Source organism: Strigops habroptila, chromosome 7 (assembly GCF_004027225.2).
Source record: "Strigops habroptila isolate Jane chromosome 7, bStrHab1.2.pri, whole genome shotgun sequence".
In the NCBI taxonomy this organism is placed as follows: domain Eukaryota; kingdom Metazoa; phylum Chordata; class Aves; order Psittaciformes; family Psittacidae; genus Strigops; species Strigops habroptila.
This window is the reverse complement of record NC_044283.2, coordinates 7096695-7116724: the sequence shown is the minus strand read 5'-3', so window position 1 is coordinate 7116724 and position 20030 is coordinate 7096695. Positions and strand designations below refer to the sequence as shown.

The 20030-nt window shown below is 38.4% G+C and overlaps 1 protein-coding gene across 17 annotated transcripts in view; it reads left to right on the top strand.

Annotated features, from left to right (window-relative positions):
- Positions 1–20030, top strand: part of CTBP1 (C-terminal binding protein 1) — a 248331-nt gene that overhangs the window by 205803 nt on the left and 22498 nt on the right. For all 17 annotated transcript variants that reach the window (XM_030493189.1, XM_030493179.1, XM_030493191.1 and 14 more), the window contains 3 exons: positions 1354–1508; positions 15305–15449; positions 19196–19402. In XM_030493189.1, coding sequence (XP_030349049.1) covers positions 1354–1508; positions 15305–15449; positions 19196–19402 — 507 coding nt within the window. The remainder of the gene's footprint in view (positions 1–1353; positions 1509–15304; positions 15450–19195; positions 19403–20030) is intronic.

The window sequence follows — 20030 nt, the reverse complement described above, 5'->3', positions numbered from 1 at the left end:
AGTTAAGAGAGACCATGAGGGTCCCAGCAGGGAACTAACACGCTGATTCTGTCAACTTGTGCAAATCTCTTTTCCCAGCAGCTGTTTTACTTCACCAGCTATCTTGTACAGCTGGGATTCTATGAATTTCCATCTACTTAAAATGCAGATGACAGTCTTTCAGGGCTTGCTTTTTGACACAGGTCAGGACTTAAGATGCAGCGTTTGCTTGTAGGAGGTAGCAGGGGAACCTCAGTCTTGTGCGTTAATGTTGGACTAACTTGTATTACCAAGCAGTAAGCAATGTCTTCAAATTCACACTGCAACAAAAATATGTGTTGGAATTTGCATACAGAAATATGTAGCCTGCTTCACTTTGCAGTGTTTAAAACTACTTGTTTCAAAAGAGGAAAAAAGTTATGTGCTTTATTCTTGGTTTTGCTTTTCCTTATCTCTTCAGGAAGTCCCTTTTTTCCACCCACGCTCAACTACTTTTGTGTAAATGTAATGGTTTAATATTATTCCCTTGAGTACTTTTGTATATTTATAGCATCTATACTGTTAAAAAGATGCTCTCTAAATACCTTGTTATAAGGATTACTTTTCATTTTAAGACTCCATAAAGAGGCTATAAAAGAAGTCTGCACTTTCAACTGATTTTCCTTCCCTTAGATATTTAACCTGTGTTTCTTTGTCACTGTACACTGTTCAGGCATGATGTTGAGAGTTCTCTGTGGTGGATTCAGTATGATGTGTTTGTTTGACTAAGCTATACAGGATTGTTTTGGAAACCCATTAAGTCTAAGCACACCTGCACAGGTCAGCAGTTAATCTGTCCACTTGGATGCTGGATGTTCAGTAAATTAAACATTTTGCTGCTGTAGGCTTTTTTTTTTTCCCAGTTAAATTTTAGTCTCAGCAGATCATCATCATATATATAAATTGAATATACAAATCCTTACTGAGTTGCTTATGATATTCCATAAGCCATACCCTTACAAGCCTGGACAAGATATTTCTCACTCTGTCTAGAGCTCACAAAAGGTGTGGAATCCAATCAAAACATAAACCTTGGATAAGATCACACAGACACTTCTTAATAGTGCAGTAAGGTTATATCTCTAAAAACAAATATATTATTCCCTTGGTGGTTTTATCCATCTTCCATTGTTCAGCCTTCTGAACCTCCATGGCATTTTTTCTTAGGTCTTCTTAGGTTTTGGTTGATTGCTGACTGTAAACTTGTTCCTGTTTTACTAGCTTCAGTCCTTGAAATCTTTTTCTGCCATCAGAATAAACAGACTAGCTATAACCTATGTTTTCTTTATTACATTTTCATGGCTTGAATAACAAGTCCTCTCTGTTTCTTTGTAGGCATTCGACCTCCGATCATGAATGGGCCCATGCACCCGCGCCCTTTGGTAGCATTGCTGGATGGCAGGGATTGTACAGTAGAAATGCCTATTCTGAAGGATGTAGCCACAGTGGCATTTTGTGATGCTCAATCTACACAAGAAATTCATGAAAAGGTAATACTTAGAGGTATAATTGAGATGTTTTAGAAAATGCATGTATTTTAATTATTTTGAATAGATACAGTGTTGTGTTAACTAAGACAATGTGCTTAGCTATTGCATTTTAGTGAATGGTTGATTACCTTAGTGAGTTACTGGTCATTTCTGGTAAGTGGTGAAGCATGATGATGAATCAAAGATGAAAATGTTTGTGTTGAATTTTCCTTTTGTGTAGTGTATCTTTGGCTGGATGTTGTCCATATGTTTACCTACTGACTTAGAGCTGTAGAGAATTACCTCTGGGAAAATTATATTATTACATGATATTTTGCAATGCTTCTTGGAAACACTGTTGCTCAGGCTTCAGCTGAAAAGCCAAATCCCAGTGTTGGACTGGTTGTGTGAGAAACTTTCAGACTTCTTTGTCTAGCCAAGGAATTGTGCAAATCAGGTTAGGAGGCCTTGTGCACTGAGAATTGATGCTGCAGGAGAATTTCAAAACAAATGCTAACCCAAAATTTATTTAGAAAGTTAATTACGAATGTGTTCTAACTGTATGTTATTCCAGAGGTTCTCAGCCTTCAAGATGGTTTGGGAGCTGTAGAACAACTGGTGGCTCTGAATGTTGTCAAAGGTTTTTCTACTCTTAGAGGAACACCCATTTCTGCTGATGATAGCTGAGGGAGCCAGCTGGCCCATACACCTACACTGGCTCTTCAGAGACTTCGAGTATGAAGGCCTCACATCTACCCCAGATCCCTCCTGTCCTCTGGACAGCGATAGCACCTTTTCACATCCATATTTGTGTAGAGGTAGAATTAATTTCAGTGAACTTGTTGGCTAACAGAGTAAGCCTCAAATGCCAAATATTCCTTCACCTGATAAAAGGTGAAACCACACTTTAGAGCTTCTGTGGAGGTAATAAATGTGACAACAGGAGGCGGAGCCCAGTACGGAGGAAGACAATCAGGGGACTCTTTCACAGGGATTTATTTCCTTCTCCAGCAAAGATCTAGGATAGACAAGTGCAGATCCAAGTCTTAACTTAAATGCTTGTTAGATAAGTGCCTGTATCCACGTTGTACATATGGTACTGTAGACTGCTGAGTGTGATTTGGGTGTTAAGGAGTTGTGTCAGCTGAACCGAATTGCCCCAGTGTTCTTGTTTCTCTACAGATACCTTGTTAGACTTGTCCTCCACTAATTATAGCAGCACTTGGGTTTGTGATGGGTTTTCAGAAGCTTTTCGCTATTTTAAGTTCATAACTGGTTTAATTGTTTATTTACTTTTCGTGTTCTTGTAATATATGGCATTGTTAAACATGTTAAAGTCTCTGTATGTGATGAAAGATTTAATCTTTTCTTTGATGACTTTCTTACAAAGCCAGCTGCTTGAAAATAATACTAATAGCAACTTCCCTTCTGTTATCAGGTGAATAAATCTCATTTTCTGTAGCCCATTTCATGTTAGCGTCTTCCTGGTGAGAATCCATCAACTGACTATTCAGCTTGTCATTTCTTAAGAAAAATATTTTTATTCTGGGGGGAAAAAAAAACCCCAAAACATTTTCATTGTTAAAACTTTTAAAAGTTGTAAGTGGGAGGGTGGTTTGGTTTTTTTTTCCTGTGTCATTTTTTCTTCTTCTTTTTTAAACTGTAAAGACAGGCTGAGAAAGTTGGAGCTGTTCAGCCTCTAGAAGAGAAGCTGCGTGGAGACCTCAGAGCAGCTTCCAGTGTCTGAAGGGGGCCTACAAGGATGCTGGAGAGGGACTCTTCATCAGGCATTATAGCGATAGGACAAGGGGTGATAAGTTTAAACTTAAACAGGGGAAGTTCAGGTTAGATATAACGAAGAAGTTCTTTACTGTGAGGGTGCTGAGGCACTGGAACAGGTTGCCCAGAGAAGTGGTAAATACTCCATCCCTGGCAGTGTTCAAGGCCAGGTTGGACAGAGCCTTGGGCAACATGGTCTAGTGTGAGGCGTCCCTGCCCATGGCAGGGGGTTGGAACTGGGTGATATTAAGGTCCTTTCCAACCCAAACCATTCTATGATTCTATAGTTTATGCTGTATCAACACAGCAAACTAGAACTGCTGATTCTCATGGTGCCGGCAAGCACAAAGAGAGGAGTCCCCTTTCCTGAAGCCGTGTGTGTAGTTCCTTGGTGGATCTGTCTGCAGACTGTCAGGTTTCCTGTCTCACCCTGCTGCCCCCATCCGCGCACAGGCATAGGCTGTTGTCAGAGCAGTAGTCCCGAATGGTATTTAAGGTTGCTTTCTGCCACATCGGTACTGGCTTAAAATCACTGCCTTGATTTGCTCAGCTGTTTTTTAGATAGAATAAAATTCTAATGTGAATAGGAAAATAGAAAAATTGCTCCTTCTAGGAAACAACCTGTGTTTCAGACACCCTTTTTCTCAATTCATTAGTTGTTTCTCACAGGATAGTTGAAACTATTCTTTTCAGATGATTCTTGAATTGTGACAGGTGGAGCTAGATACAAAGTTGGAAATATTATAGTTCTCATCTCATGTTTTTGTTTTAATGTGTTTATACTCTCATATAGAAGACCGTCTTTACAGTTGGATGGTCAATGGGATAGCATCAAACCTTGAACTTCTAGTTTGTTGTGACATTCTGTTTTGAAACAGTAAGTTCTTACCAAAACCTAATGCTATTTCAATGTTCTCTTTAACATCTGTTGAAAACCAGACCAGTGGTTTTGCTGTGCAGCCAGCTTAGACTATTCAATATTGTGGTGGTGAATGACAGCCTAATAGTAACTAACTTGAGAACAAATGCAAACCAGTGAAAACTTCCTTGACTTCATGGGTAGTTGAAAATGCAAAGATACGGATACTGGGGGGTTTTGTGTGGTTTTTCTTTGTTTGTTGTATTAAAAGATGAATTTATAAAGTTCAAGGACAATAATAATTAAATATAATATTAAATTTTTAAATTTAGAGAAATATTCAATCCAAGCTTTTTTAACCTCAATACTATTTTATCTTTCTATGTTTTGAGAATTAAAATGTAATATATAATGCCTTATTTCTGTGTGTTTCTTTTTAATTATGTTGAAAAGTGCTTTAATCTTACTGTTTTCCTCTCTCGCCACTGTCAGAAGTTTAATACATGGCATAGCTGGATTCCATTTACAAGTTCTGAATAACACATGGAGAATAAGTCATACAAATACTGTTTCACTTTTTTTCTGAGGTAGTAGCAGGTTGCTCTTCAAGTGAACACTGACGTTGGCAACTGTGCCACCTCTGTAGCTTTATGCTTTGCTTACTGAAATAAACTGCATTTATGTCTCATGCATCAAGACTGGGGAATTCCTGTATGACATGAATGCCTGCCTTAGAAACACTCAATATTTTCTCTTATCAGGGTGTGGTGGATGAACTCAGATCTTGAGACTGAAAGTCAATGTGTGTGCCTCAAACTGTAGCTTTGGAAAAACATTTAAATAACTGGTAATTTGTTGTTCATCTTCACAAGAGCGTTGTAGTTAGTGGATTCTACTAAAGCTTGTATCTTATGCTTTTTATTATACCAAATAATTCATTCTCAGTGAGCTCAGTACTATATCTGGAAACTATATTTTCACCAGCTGCTAGTACATTGCCATTATACAAAGTTTCACTAGTCCAGAGGATGATGCAGTCCTAAACTTTCGGGTTTGCAAAGTACCATTGTTCTGCCAGTACTAAATCTCTGCAACAAAAATTATAAACCTTAATTCATTATCATCTTATTGTATTAATTTAACATAAACTAAGAGATCAGTTTCCTGTGTTTAGCACTCATCAGAGTTCTATGTGAAGAGTGTTCATCTGCAGTCAAAAATGGCTATTTTCCACGCATCTTTAGAGTTACAGTAGAGAAATATCTGTGTATTAGTAGTGCTTGTGTAATACCTTATTTGGGGGATATATAAATACAGTGCTTGTATAATACCTTATATTTACAATATATAAAATTGTTTTCAGGGAAAAGTTTCAAAACTAGAAGTTAATAATACAGATTTAAAGCAGTATCTAAGATGTTCATGTATTTATGGATGCCTGTTCCTGGCCATACTAAATGATGTTGTCCTGTTAATTAAAATACAGATTTTGATAATGGATATTAATTGGCAAAATCCTTTTCCCCATTGTGAAAGAGGAGATGACTGAAAATCAGGAAAAGGTTTAGTCTTGAGCTTGCTGAAAGCAGAAGGTGAAATTTAGTTTTTCTTCAATATATTTGTTGTCTTTAAGAAGAGATGCTGAATGTGACAGGGTAGAAGATATGTTTAGACAACCTGAAGTTGCAGGAGGTGGGCCAGAGACTGGAAAATTCAGGATGTGGTTTGAAAGAAGTGATTGACATTGTCTGATACACATAGATGAGCAGCTGTAGAGGAATGTAGTGGGGAAAAAAAGGCGCGAACTGAGAGTTGAATGAGGAGGAAAGTAGTGAAAGACTGAAAAAGGATGGCTGGGAAAGTAAGAACTGGTATGAACTCAGCTCGTGCAGTCGTGGAGCCTGATCACAGGCATGTGAGAAGTCAGCGTTTGAGGAATAAACATTTTGGAATCCAGAGAAGGGATTTCTGCTGGTCAGGAGGAGGTTTCAGGGACAAGATGATGGTTTAAAATACTCTTCTAAGATGGCAAGGTAATGGAGGAAATAGTGAAAAAGGGGAATTTGTAGTAGTTTGTGAGGGAGCAAAGCACAAGATAGATAATTTTTCATAAGGAGGCTGGGAGATTGTAACACGTACAGAAAGAAGGAAAAGAAATGAATGCCTTTTGTATTTGGGGTCAAAAGCAGCAAATACTGTCATGCCTTAGTATGTGTGCTAATTAAAGATGGTTTTCTCCAAATTGGGTGAAGCCTGAGTTGCAGTTCTGTAGCAATTCCCTTATGCCAAAGGGTTCATTTGTCATTCTCTTTTTATGGCTGAGGAAGTATGGAAAATAAGTAACTTACTCAAAGGCAGAAGTAAATGATAACGTGTATTAGAACTTGCTTCATCTCATGTCAAAGCATTCATTCCCCAGGCTGCTGCTTTGGAAGGCAAGTTGGATGGAGGAGATACATTTCCTTCCTTTTGAAAATCAGGCTGATGGTGCTTAAGTGAACACTGACATTTGCTGAGAGCGACCCAAGGGTTTGAAGTAACTTCATAGTTAGAGCACATTTGTTACACTTCTTGAGAAATTACTCATGTGTAAGAATTTACTGATTATATTGTTTTTTCCCCACCCACCCTAGAAAAAGCAGTTTGTTTTCAAGCCCGTCTGAAGGGCTGCAACAGACATGTTTATGCTTTGCTTCCAAGTTGTGTTTTTTTCTACACGTTGCATATGGCTGTGTGAAGTTGAGCATTATGTTTGTGAAACTATATCATGGGATAACTGGGTTCACTGGGTCCTGTCAGGATACTTCTGTCATTTAGGGTAAAATTTACTTTAAGATTTTGGTGGTTAAATTTCTTTCTTAGGGAGTGCATTACTGTCAGTAAAAGTTACTCACTGTGTTTAATTTGGGTTTTATTTTACAATTAATCACGTGTAATCAGTCTTCTTGGTAACCATCTCAGACAGCTTTCAAACATACATGGTATTTTGGTTTGTTCTGCCAAAAATACAGGTGCTCATCCAAAATAAATGTTTAAAAATAATTAGCTTGCTTCCACCCTCATTCCAGGTTGAGTTGCTTTTTTTCACTGCCTCATGCCCTGTTGTCTCTCCCTGGCTTTTCTTCTCCAATCCCTCTTTCAGTGCCATTCATGTTTTCCCGGCTCCTTAGCAGTTTACCCAGCACTTCTGATTTCTACAGTCTTGCTCCTTCTTTCTACTTCTGTACCTTTGAAAGCATCACAGTCTCAAGCACACCCTTGACATCTTTGTGTTGCCTAAGGTCTTTGGAGTTCAAAGCCTTTACTTTTTGGACTTCCTGACTTGCGCTGTGTGCTGTGTAGCTCCAAAGGGGTAAACATAACTGTAATATATAAGATCTGGTAACAGACATCTGAACCAAGCAGAGAGAAAGTAAAGTGATCCTTGGAAATCTAAAGGAAAAAGACGAGAAGCACAGCTGATTGGGAGTGATCTTTAAAACAAAAATGACATCTCAAAGAATATAGATTGAAAGGAAGCTGCCTTGTTCTGAACAGTAATGTATACTTGGGAGTAAGTTGTCACCTCGGACCTGATCCAGAAAGGCTGGAAAGAAGTCAAGAGTTTGTTTGAAGCTGTGTACATTTTCTCATTCTCCTTTTTTTCCTGTAATTATGTGGTTTCCTACATCTTGTCTCAAATCAGCTAAGAGAAAAAAAGGGTGTGTTTTTGGCTGGATTTACTGCTTCATGCAGATACCCCGTTCACCAGAACATTAAAGAGAATAAATAGGTTACTTGGTTGGAAGTGAGGAAAATTGTCTGTCTTGTAAACCTGCACTTCAGCCTTACAAGTGATTAAGTCAGACTGTATCATATCCCTTGACTCCTGTTACAAAAAGCACAAAATAATCTTCACAGGGATACTGCATTTCCATGTTTTTAGTTTAAATTAAAAACAATTAAAAGGTGAACTTCCTTTTCAGTGGGGTAGGACTTCAAATTTTTCAGTCGCGCTTTTACACAGGAATTAAATGTAGAAACAGTTCCAGTCATTACAGTTTTATCTAAGACTGTTTCAAAGAAGAGCTGAAGAGCTTTCATAATGCAGCAAATGTTTGGAAACTGATTACAAACAAATCAAGAATGGTGCTGTTGTTCAGCTGAGTCTTTGATTTGTTTCTATTATATCAGTGGTTAAGTAAGATAATTCTTCCAGCTTCAGATTCTTCTTTGTTTAGCAGTAAAGCTGCAATCTTGCATTGTACCATCAGTGCTGTTTATATTCATGATGCAGTTGCAGCATTTTAGTTCTTCCATCAAAATTAAATTCTTGAAGGATATAGATTGAAAGGAAGCTACCTCGTTCTGAACAGTAATGTGTACTGGGGATTATATTGTAACCTCAGACCTGATCCAAACCCTTGTAAATCGACGGAAACTGAATGAGCCTTGGATCAGATTCTTTCAGGAAGACTTTGAAAAACTTAAGAAAAAGGAAATCCTAAAAACTTTCATTACACCTCATTATACAGTTAACATAGAGCTATCACAGTAAGGATGTATACAAAATCAGTATTTGTATTCAATGACCCTTGTGGCAACATCTGTTCGATTTGCCAATAGCACTATTACAGGTCAAGTGCAGCATTACAGGAAGGGGCAGGCTGCCAGTGCCTCCTCTGAACTCATAGCCTTTAAAAGGCAGAATGGAAGTGCTGCTTTACCCAGCAAGCAGCATGTATCAATCTTACAGACAGATTAGAGTCTAATACAGTTGGTCATCAAATGCCTTTTTCTTTCATTTCCAAATAGCAGGTTCTGCTAAGGACCATTTGGGCTTGAAAATTGCTGGTGATGATTAACAGGCTTTTTTGGGCAGAGCTGTGTGGGTTGGTGCGTTGTCATCAGTGACTTTCATGCCATAACGATCCTTTGGTATAGCTGTTCAATCCATCGTAGTGTCAGATAGACTTGAACTGAAATGGAACACAGTTCAGTCTTATAAATAGAACAGACAAGGTAACACACAGACGGCCTCTTAAATATTTTTCATTAAAGCCTTTTATTTAGTAAAAGTGTTTTCAGAGCCTATATTCTCAAACTGACTTCTGGCATTAAACTGCAGATAAATCCTGGGTTTGAAAGAGTGGCTTCAGTTCAGTTTTTAAAAGGAAGCTTGCTATGTAGGTTATATATGCAGGTTATTTATAAAGTTGTGTGTGTATTTGTATGTATATGTATATATTTTTCAATAGTATATTTAAAAAATGACTATAAATAAGCTATCATGTATAATATGTCTACGTATGTAGTTTATGCAGTGTGTCAATACGCAGGGGTTTAGTGTTTTCAGGAGCCTTCAAGTAAGTTTTACTTTGTATGAAATATTTATATTTGTATATATTTATAGAGTATAAATTAAATATTATTTAATGTCTATACTGGACAGTATCTTGAATGAGTAGAGTGCATATCATGAAATGGATAGGTTACTGACAGCACTGTGGGTCATAGGAACCTAACATTGAGCTGATAGTCTTGTAAAATGAAACAGGAACTCATAAAAAGCAGCACAAACCAGCAGAGTTTTGGAGACCTACTAAATACCGTGTGATCACACTGGCTTTTCTTCTGAGTTTTAATAGCATTAGTTTCACGTGGAGCCTTTGTAATACTGTAGTGAGGCTTTGAGAGCAGCTACAATTTGGCTGTAGCCTTTCCCTGCGTGGCAGACTATGGATGACAAGTTTGATGTACAACTGCCTCTTGCAAGTCAGATATTGCAGGGGCTACTCCATTTAGGTGTAGGGGTTTTCCACCCAAATGTGCAAAGTATCTCAAGTCTGTTGGTGACACTGGAACATACAGATTCTAAGTCCAAAAAATGCCATACCCTGTTGTTTCTAGAACCAGGTGAAATACTGTGATCCCTTTCTAGTGATGATTTTCTAGAAGTATTTTATTTTTTTAGTTATGATACCTTGTCATATTCAATATGTAATTTAGTAATATGTTCTGTCTCTACAATGAAGTAGTTGGCATTTTACATACTGGGTTATGTTTCTGTACTCTAGACTTGGTCCACATGCCTCTGAGGTCAGTGTCTCATAGTAAAATCATAGAATGGTTTGGGTTGGAAGGGATCTTAAAGATCATCTGGTAGAAATCTAGTTTCACTGCTAGAAATCCAGTGGTGTATCTTTAGATAACCAAAGAGAGGCCTTGTTGTTACGATATGTTTCTGCTTTTTTTGGTAAAAATAAAATGCTAAGAGTTCTTCCACAAATTATGAGGCAGTGGTGTGTTGCAATGGTGACTACATGATGTTTGGTGTGGTGGCTGACATAGCCTGGTGCTGAAATGAAGTGAAAAAAAACAGATAGGAAGATGTTTAAAAAGGATTTCAGCCTTCAATGTTCAGTACTTGAGATTTGTTAAATTCTTTGAAATAGAGATGTCTCCTACTGCAGTGTCATATGGTCTCTTAAGAGCCTTGGAGACCTAGCATGGTGTGAAAGCAGAGTAGTCATTCTGAGGTTGAACGGCAGCAAGACCTGTCTGAGCAGCTGTGATTGGAAAAGGTGTCAGCTCACTGAAGAGGGTATGAAAGACGTTTTCAACAAGCAGCGTGCTGTAGCTTCACCTGGAAGTAAGTCTGAAGGAACAGAAATTATGCAGATGGGTCACAGAAGGCAGCCAACTCGTGTCCTGTGTTTAAACTTTTATCTTGGATTCTTTCTTCCCAAAAATCACAATTGTAGTTGGATGAAAGCAGGAGTGGCTGTCGAAGGTACACAGCGAACTCTGCTTCTTCCCTATCACATTTTGCCCATTGCCTTTCCTCATGAGAGATCACGAAGGGATATTGTCTGACTGCCACAGACGTGGGCTGATCGGAAATTTCTGTCTTGCTTGTTAAATATGTTATCTCACTCAAATTGTCACGGGTTGGCATCTCTGCAATAAAATTGTACTGTTGGTGAACGTTGTATCCGTCAAGTTACGGAAAATGGTGGAAAAACCCCACATATACTCCCTGTTTCTCTTATGAATCCACCACTGGGTGTGCTTCTGTAAGTGATCAGTAAATTACTCTTATGCACAGTTATTTCTTTTCTAAAGATTATTTCATTTCCCAGAAGTGCTCACATTTATGCTGGATTTCAGTTTCATGTGTTATGCTTGGATTTAGGTCAAGTTTTGATTTTACTCGTTGACAAGCTTGTCAAACTTCACTGTGTGCATTTGGTATATGTAATGACTTAGAATCACGTACATACAAATAATTCCACAATACAGAAACTTTCACTATTAACTTTTTAAAGCTGGAAGTGGCATTGAGAAACATTCAGCATTGATGAATGTTTCTAACTTCGCATTTTCAGCTATTATTTTCTGCCTTTTTGGCACGCTTAAATCTCATGGCCAGTTGCAAAAAAACAAGTAGAATTTAATTCTCAAATTAATGTAAAATAATACACATTTGCAGAATATTACAATTTTGGCAGTGGATTTCCATGCTAACTTGTGCATAATCCTGGGAGAGCCTCAAACACTAAAAGGACGTTCTAAAAGATTTGTCACTTACATCTGTTTGTTCCGTATCCCACATGATGGCTAAATAACTGCCTGTGGAAATGGCTAGTGCCAATGTTAAGCCATAGTTGAGAAATGTTTTTTCTTTTTATTGAGCACATTCACAACCTTTCCAGTACTTTCCTGTCTCCCCTAGTGCCAAGCCATAACCTAGATGGGCCCAAAATGTAGTGTAATGGGTCCAGATTGGTGCTCTTAGAGTCCAAATTTGACTGCCTGAGTTAATAAAATATGCATGATTATGAAGTGAAAAGCTGCTTCCCAAATGAAACACTATGATTTTGAAACAAATGTCTAAGCCATTTCAGCTGTCTTTAGCTGTTGTTGAATGCAGTCCTTAAAGGAGTGGTGGCTCTCTTGTTTTCCACACACAAAACCACATGCACCATTGGCCTGTTCCAGGCTGGGAGAGAAAGAGTCTGGCTGTCATAGGAACCTTAGGTGGGTCCTCGTAAGCACTAAGCTACTTCAGTTTTTGCTCTTCAGACAACTACACAGAAGATGGTTTCTCCTGCATCACAGCCATCTAGAGCAACCTTGGAGGGACAGGAGGGGATGTATGTGATAAAACACAGAGTGGAGTACATGGCTAAGTGGAGAGAACCACGATATCATACAGAACTTGAGGACCTGGAGGCTTGAAGTAACAAGTGCTGTGGCTTGGAGAAAGAAGTCCTACAAGAAAATTGGGAAGTGTGAAACACATGGTTCAGGGAGAAGGATCTGGATTTATGTGTTGGTCAAAGGATATGATGATGGCCGTGCAGAAATGTCACAAATCATGCTGAGACTTCATTGGAAGAGATTGCGAGTACATACACTTGCTGCTGACCATGCTAGTGTTGGTGTAACAGAGTGTGGAGAGAGATCTCCAGTAGCACATTGGATGCAGTTGTGGTCACCCTCTGAAGAACTGAGGTTAGACTTGCATGAGCACAGTGGGGAAGTGTTAGACTTGATCAGAGGGGTAGAAGGGCATCATCCTAGGCAGGACTAGAAGGACTAGGCTTGTGAAGTCTAGCCAAACAAATGCTGATAGGGCTATGATCGTTCTCTATAAATACATTTGGATTGTAAACACCAAGGAGAAAAAGCACAATTAAAGCAAATGGCCAGCACTGGTGCCAGAACAAATGGATGCAAGCTGGACTGTGAATAAATTGAGACTGGAAATGAGAAGAAATTTTCATATCATTTGAGCTGTGATATTTTGGAACAATTTTGTCTTAGGAATTAATGGGAAAAAAACACCTAAGGGCATTTTGGTTATAAGAGGGACTATTTCTTGTGCAGGCTGCCTTGGGCATGGGCCTTGGCTTGGTCCATACCAACTGTAATGTTGCTGTAGAAGCAAAACCAATAAACTGGTTTGGTTTTGTAACAGCTCAAGGAAGCACGTTCTGATGAGTGCAGTCTTTCTGACTGGTGGCTGTTAGATGTAATCTCCAAAGGTCTTGTTTGTACCATTAAAATCAAGGAGGTTTTTGTGTGTAATCATTTATAAGATCAGAGCCTACAGCTGTTCTTTGAGTTATGTTGTAGCCACATTCTTTAAGGATGTGTAATTTCTTTTTTTTTTTCCTAGTTCTTACTCTTACAAGTAAATCCAAATTCTGCTTACAGGATTCTGGTCTTTATCTGACTTAAAACTGGGGTTACCAATCCAGAAACACCTGTTGAAATAGTTTAAATCAGTTTGTGTTCAGTAAGAAGGGTTTTTCTTTCATTTTCTGAGTTTGTTTTTATTTTCTTTAAAGATTTTTCTTCCTGTATTTTAATTTTAAAAAATTACTGCTGCAGATCTTGGCTTCCAACAGTTTCAGTGCTTGGATGAGCTGAAAGGACTCAGATGACAGAATCTGTACATGTACCAGACCCAAAAGTCTGTTGAAATAGAAATTCAGAGCCTCTGCAGAACTTTGTGAACTGTATCATAGGAATCTCTTGAAGTCATTATAGCTAGCTTACGTATTGAAATGATTTGTGCGTGGTTTGTGTCTCATAGAATGATTAGGATATTAGATACTGCAGTGAAGGTAGAAACAGCAAGAAGTGAAACTGTCCAATTTGCATATAAAGAGGAAAATATTTTCAGCTTTCTGAACAATAAACTTGTATTGGCCGTGTGGGGTGCAGTGTCACTGGTAGCAGAATTCAACATTACTGGGCATGATGTGCTAGGCTCTCTTCCCCTTTACATACCTTCCTTTTATCCTCTCTTGACTAGGCTAGATGCACTCTAGAGTAATTTGAAAGACGTTCAAATTATGAATTATTAGGTGATTTTTCCCCTCTACTTCGCTCTCATGAGAGCCCACCTGCAGCTCTGGGGTCCCCAACATAAGAAGGACATGGACCTGTTGGAGCGAGTCCAGAGGAGGCCATGAAGATGATCAGGGGGCAGGAGCCCTCTGTGAAGACAGACCAAGAGAGTTGGGGTTGTTCAGCCTGGAGAAGAGGCGGCTTCTGGGAGACCTTAGAACAGCTTCCAGTGCCTAAAGGGGCTACAAGAAACCTGGAGAGGGAATTCTGACAGGGGCATGGAGTCGCTGGACAGGGGATAATGGCTTTAAACTGGAAGAGTGTAGATTTAGATTAGATATTGGAAGAAATTCTTCCCCTGTGAGGGTGGTGAGGTGCTGGCACAGGGTGCCCAGAGGAGCTGTGGCTGCCCCATCCCTGGCAGTGTTCAAGGCCATGTTGGACACAGGGGCTTGGAGCAACCTGCTCTAGTGGAAGGTGTCCCTGCCTGTGGCAGGGGGTTGGAACTAGATGAGCTCTAAGGTCCCTTCCAACCCAAACCATTGTGTAATTCTATGGTTCAGACCTTTCAAATCCTCTGTATTTATATTTGCTTTTTTAGCGTGCTCTCTCTTTTTTTCTCTTCAACATTTTTGCTTTGGTCCTATTTCTTAGGGGTGCTTTTTTCTCTGGTAAATGTCTAGTTTGGCATCTCAGTTATACCAATTTATATGACATCCAGTTTCCCATTAGTGAGAGCTTAGTTGTAGTACCAGAAAGTAAAGGGACAAACACTTTGTTCTTATGTATGAATTGACAGATTTCAGTCTCTGTTGTCTAAGGGTTCTGTAATGATTGCTGAATGTTTTCTATTCAGGTATCAAGTGGTTTAATAGCGTGGTGAATGCCTGTACCACTGTGTGTATGGTGAAGAGATACTGTTCTGTGACTCCATTCAAAACAGAATGTCAGCTGCCTAAGCATAAAAATACTTAGTTTACAGTGAGTGCTTGCTCCCATGTTGTGTTTCCTCTGCATGTGCAGATGCAATCCAGTGATGCTTGTACTTAGGGTTCAGTATTGCAGAGCATCTCCTGTGAAGTGAGAAGAGCTTTCTCTCTTAATGAGAACACAAATGCTGGTCACTTAGTTCTTCTAAAGCTAATCTCATCATGCTAGAACAGATACATCAGATGGAAAAGACTAACAAGAAGCTGGAAGATAATTGGAGAAATAACCTTTAAAATGAAAGACCTGGATTTAATGCTTTTACAGTCTTTACCTGAAAATATGTGTATGTGATTAAGAGGAGATCCTAATAAAGAAAAAAATAAGTGTTTTTCTTCCATTTTATTTATAGGTACTAAATGAAGCAGTGGGTGCACTGATGTATCACACTATCACTTTAACACGAGAAGACCTGGAGAAATTTAAAGCACTTCGAATAATTGTCCGAATTGGCAGCGGTTTTGATAATATTGACATCAAATCTGCTGGAGATTTAGGTATGACTATTAAAGACATTATTTTACATCTTATGCTTGCCTCCAGAAATCTGATAGCATCTGAGTCTTTGCATTAATGTTTTCTGTATGTTTTATGCTAACATAGTATGTAAGCTGTATAATTTTCTCATCAAAGTGTTGCAAAATCATTATGGAGACACTAGCATTAGTTAATTAAGTGATAATATTAACAGCTTTGTGACAGGATGGCAATCAGCCTGTTCAATATAAACCCAAGGAGTATGGCAATAATTTTTCAGCTCGCTCTTTTTTACCCCAGTTGTATATTTTAACTACAAATGCTGTAATCTAATCACAAAACACAATTCCCTCAGCATGGCATACTACTACTTCTGTTTGAATAAAAAATGAGGTCATTATCAACTGTCCGAGACTTATTTATGATGCATGAGATTGAGTATGAAACCACTCCATAAAATAGAAATATTGATTTTATAGGAGAATTAGTTGTTGCTGCTTCAGAATAAATTCAGATACTGGAACTGAGTAGATGGTGCTTGGTGTTTCACTGTAAAAAAGCAACAATCTGATTTGTACTTTTCTTACTTACGATAAACCATCTCTTAGCTATAATCTACAGGTCAAACTACCACTATGTTTTCTTCATTTCTTTTCTAAGGTTAAGGTGACCAAGTATGTTTCCCTTTATGCTCTGGGAAAATCTTGGAGGTATTTATTTCAATGGGACAGTGCTTAGACCTAGTAATCACCTCGTTGATGTAGTGAGGAGCTGTAGTACGATCTGTTTACCAGTAAATGATAGTAAAGTAATCAGGTGTTTTTAATGTGGTGGTGTTTGCTCAGCAGGCAGAGGCTAACAACTTCTTTGTGAGTTTCTATGAAGAACAGATCAGGTCTGAAAGCAAGGCCGTGTTCCTACATACTGCAAATAGTGCCAGTTAGGCACATGCATTGTGACCCCAGAAAACAGTGTATATGTAGAGATTAGCCTGGGGTAAAATCCTAGATCAAAAGCCAAAATCTAGGTACAGATCAAAGGCTCTGACCAGTCAGGAGTCTGATTTGTACAGAGAATTTCTGGTAAGAGGAACAGCTTTGCAGGTTTGTTTGCTGTTTCTGCAAGTCTCCCGCTGGACTGTAACCCAAGCCTATAATTTAAATGCATCCACCTAATGCTTCAAGCCAGAGTACAGCAGATTTGGGAAATTCTCATTCGTATGAAATGCTAAATGGCCACATTCTGAATCATTCAGTTCCTGTGTTTCGATTAGATTGAGTTACACAGTTGGAATCCATCTTGTTTGTGCATTCCAGTATTTATGAAAAATAATTGTCCACTCTATCAGAAGCCAATAAATGCTGGAAGGTTTACAGTGTAAAAGCTCTGATTTTAAGTTAGGGTGAAATGCCTGGAATTAAACGGTAACTCACCTCTAGACGGACAAATCACTTTCCATTTGTTGAAGTAATGCAAATAATATGCATCTCAAGGAGGTGATACGAGAGTTAATTGCTCTTTGTAAAAAGCTTTGATTCTTTCTTGAAATAGAGTGTAGAGTTAGACCATAAAGTCTGACACATTTCTGGAACGTCCATAGTAACTTTTTGAGTTATTTATCATAGAGCTGGCTCACGGGGTTGTTACCAGCTTTTCCTATTAAGTATTTTTTTTTTCATGTTAGTCCTTTTACTCTTCTTAAAATGCATGAAAACATATTTCTTGGATAAAATCTCTAAGATCTGGTCTGCTTTTTCTCCGCTTTATTGATTGTTGACTGGAAAATATGTACAAGTTGTGAGTGTAGCTGGATGCAAGTGAAGTGGGAGTCAGGGTGGTGCCTGTTGACTCCTGCATTTTCCAGCATTTCAGCATTGAACTTCTGCACAAGATCACTGAAAGTGGTGGGAAAAGGGGAAAGGGAAGGGACCACAGAAGTGACGGACATGAGATAAAGAGTGTGTTATCCTTTCCCATGTGAAATGTCTCTTTTCTTCATATCCTTGCCCTGCTTTTTGTGGTTTACCATGCTTCTGCCTTTCAGAAATTAGCTGGTTTTAAAGCTGGAGGGACAGAGGGAAAAAGAAATTCCTGCAGTTTAGGAGAGAAATTACCTGACTTTTGTTCCTCAAGTCTCCCAAGGAAACCTGTTAGGGAGGAAGATGTACAGTGAATTCAGTTTCTTATTTCCCTTCCCAAATATGTAATATAACTCTTTAAACTCTCTTTAAAGCATTATTTTTGTTGATGCCAGCTATCAGGAGACATGCTTACTAAATTTGTTTTGCCATCTAAAAACTGCATTTTTGTTCCATGAAAGACTTTTTGTATAAACAAATGCAGCTGTTTAATACAATGCACTTAAAGGGATGTTACTTTTCAGTCTTGTACTTTTCCCTCCACTCATGCTTTTTTCCCCATTTAACAAAAATGGTGAGTTTCATGCTACCATTGCTTTTAGCACGATGCCAAGATTAATATTCCAGCAAATGATGCTGGTTTATCTTAGTTTCTAAGTCTTAAGAGCAGTGACTCAGCAGACACTGTATCTTCACAGCAGAGGAAAGAAAAACAGTTCTGCATGTTCCATATGTTGATTTTTACTGATGTAGAACAAGCTGTAAAAAAGTACTGGGCAGCAGAATGAAGGCATTTGAATGTAAAACATAGATAAATATGGTATGAGCTTATTATTTATCAGATTACTGTTATTACTATTTTTAAAGAGAATGTGTTTTTCCTTGCTTCATAAGCTATACTGGCATTAGCTGAGGACTCATTGAATATTTATTTATGTAAAAACCCGAACAACTAGACAGTGAAAACAGTATTAGGGTGTTTTTTTAGGATACAAAACACTTTTTTTCTCCACCGTGAAATTATACTGCTTGTGATCTCAGTCAGCAGAACTGAGAGACAAACATTTGTGGGAGCTGATGATTAGAGAGAGAACATGTAGTAAATACAAAGAATAGAGAGAAGTCAAAAAGGACACAAACTCTCAAGTAATCATTTTGCTTAGCTGCTCTTTATTGAGTACTGGAAGGTGAAAAGCAGAATGGCCTAGCTTGCATGCAGTTACGATCCTGATGTGTTTTTTGACATGAAAAATATTGTGAGTCCCTAATGACAGTTAGATGGGTTATCTCCTTAATTTGAGCAACCAGAAAGGAACTTGGATTCTGTTTGATGTAACTGTACAAACCCATGTCCAACACAAAACAAATTGTCCCTCTTTGTGTCATGATTACCCATACATGAATCGGAAATACTAACAGTAGCCCTGTCAGGGCTTTATAAGAATTGCTGTCATGATAAATTATTTTATATTCTTTAGAACTTGTATAGATATATAAGGTATTTTGTATAGATACCTTAACAGTGATCAGTAACCTCGATTTTGAGAGCAAGTCAGATTTCTCTTTGCTGTTCAAAACACCTAAGGGAATGTAAAACACTTACCAGTACTTGCGTTGTAAACTGTCTGACATCTTTAGTATTTTCCTTTTGTGGTTTCAGTGGTCTATTTAATGTTTGCCTTAGTTTGCAGATACAATAAATAGTAATAGAAAAATCAGAAAACGTATGTTTGTGCATATTTGTCAACTATGACATCAAGTATTCTGTCTGCCCTTACAGTCAGAAACCTAATATTTGGGCAAAATTAAATCTGTAAATTTAAATCTCATACTCCTGAATTTGCTGTTAAATATGAAAAAGTAAGAAATAGTTGGCAACTGGTATCCTTTCCCCCCACTCTTTGCAGGGATCGCAGTGTGTAATGTGCCAGCTGCCTCTGTAGAAGAAACAGCAGATTCTACCATGTGCCACATTCTGAACCTGTACAGGCGAACCACCTGGCTCCACCAGGCCTTGCGAGAAGGCACGAGAGTACAGAGTGTTGAACAGATTCGGGAAGTGGCTTCTGGAGCTGCCAGGATCAGAGGGGAGACCTTGGGCATTATTGGATTAGGTAAGTTGGCTTGAGAAGCGGTTTAATACCTTTAGCACCTTTCGTTGCTTTAAACAAAATGATGAAGATTTAAGCTATAAAACCGGAACACTTAGTTCGCTCTTTTCCATGTGAACCATTCCTGGTGTTTATATGTCTGAAATGTATTTCCCTTAGACATCATTTCCCTCAGAAAACTTACTTTGTTGCTGATATTCTCTCAATTCTTTGAATTTCTGTACATCTTTCTGTTGCTGTATTCTCTGGTGTGAGGCACACTTGTTGTAGGAGGAGACACCATCAATTCCTTTTTCCAGGACAAGGATCCTCCTGCTTCAGCCTGGTGTCACATGTATACGTTGTATTTCTAGTCCACTGTCATATCTGGTTTTGTTTCTGCTTTTTTCCCTGTGCTGTTTTTAACATATCTGAAAAGCCTTTCCTGCAGTAACAGCCTGCAGAGCAGTTATTTCATGTGTGTGGTTGAGCTGCATCTGAAATTGTATTTCAGCTCGAATGAGAGGAAAAAAATATGCAAGAAAGTTTGAAATGTTTCCAGACCTAATAAAATCACCTACTTACCTCTCTGAATGGCCCTAAATGTGTTTCAGCATCTAACAGATGGACAGGCTTGCTTGAGATGAATTAA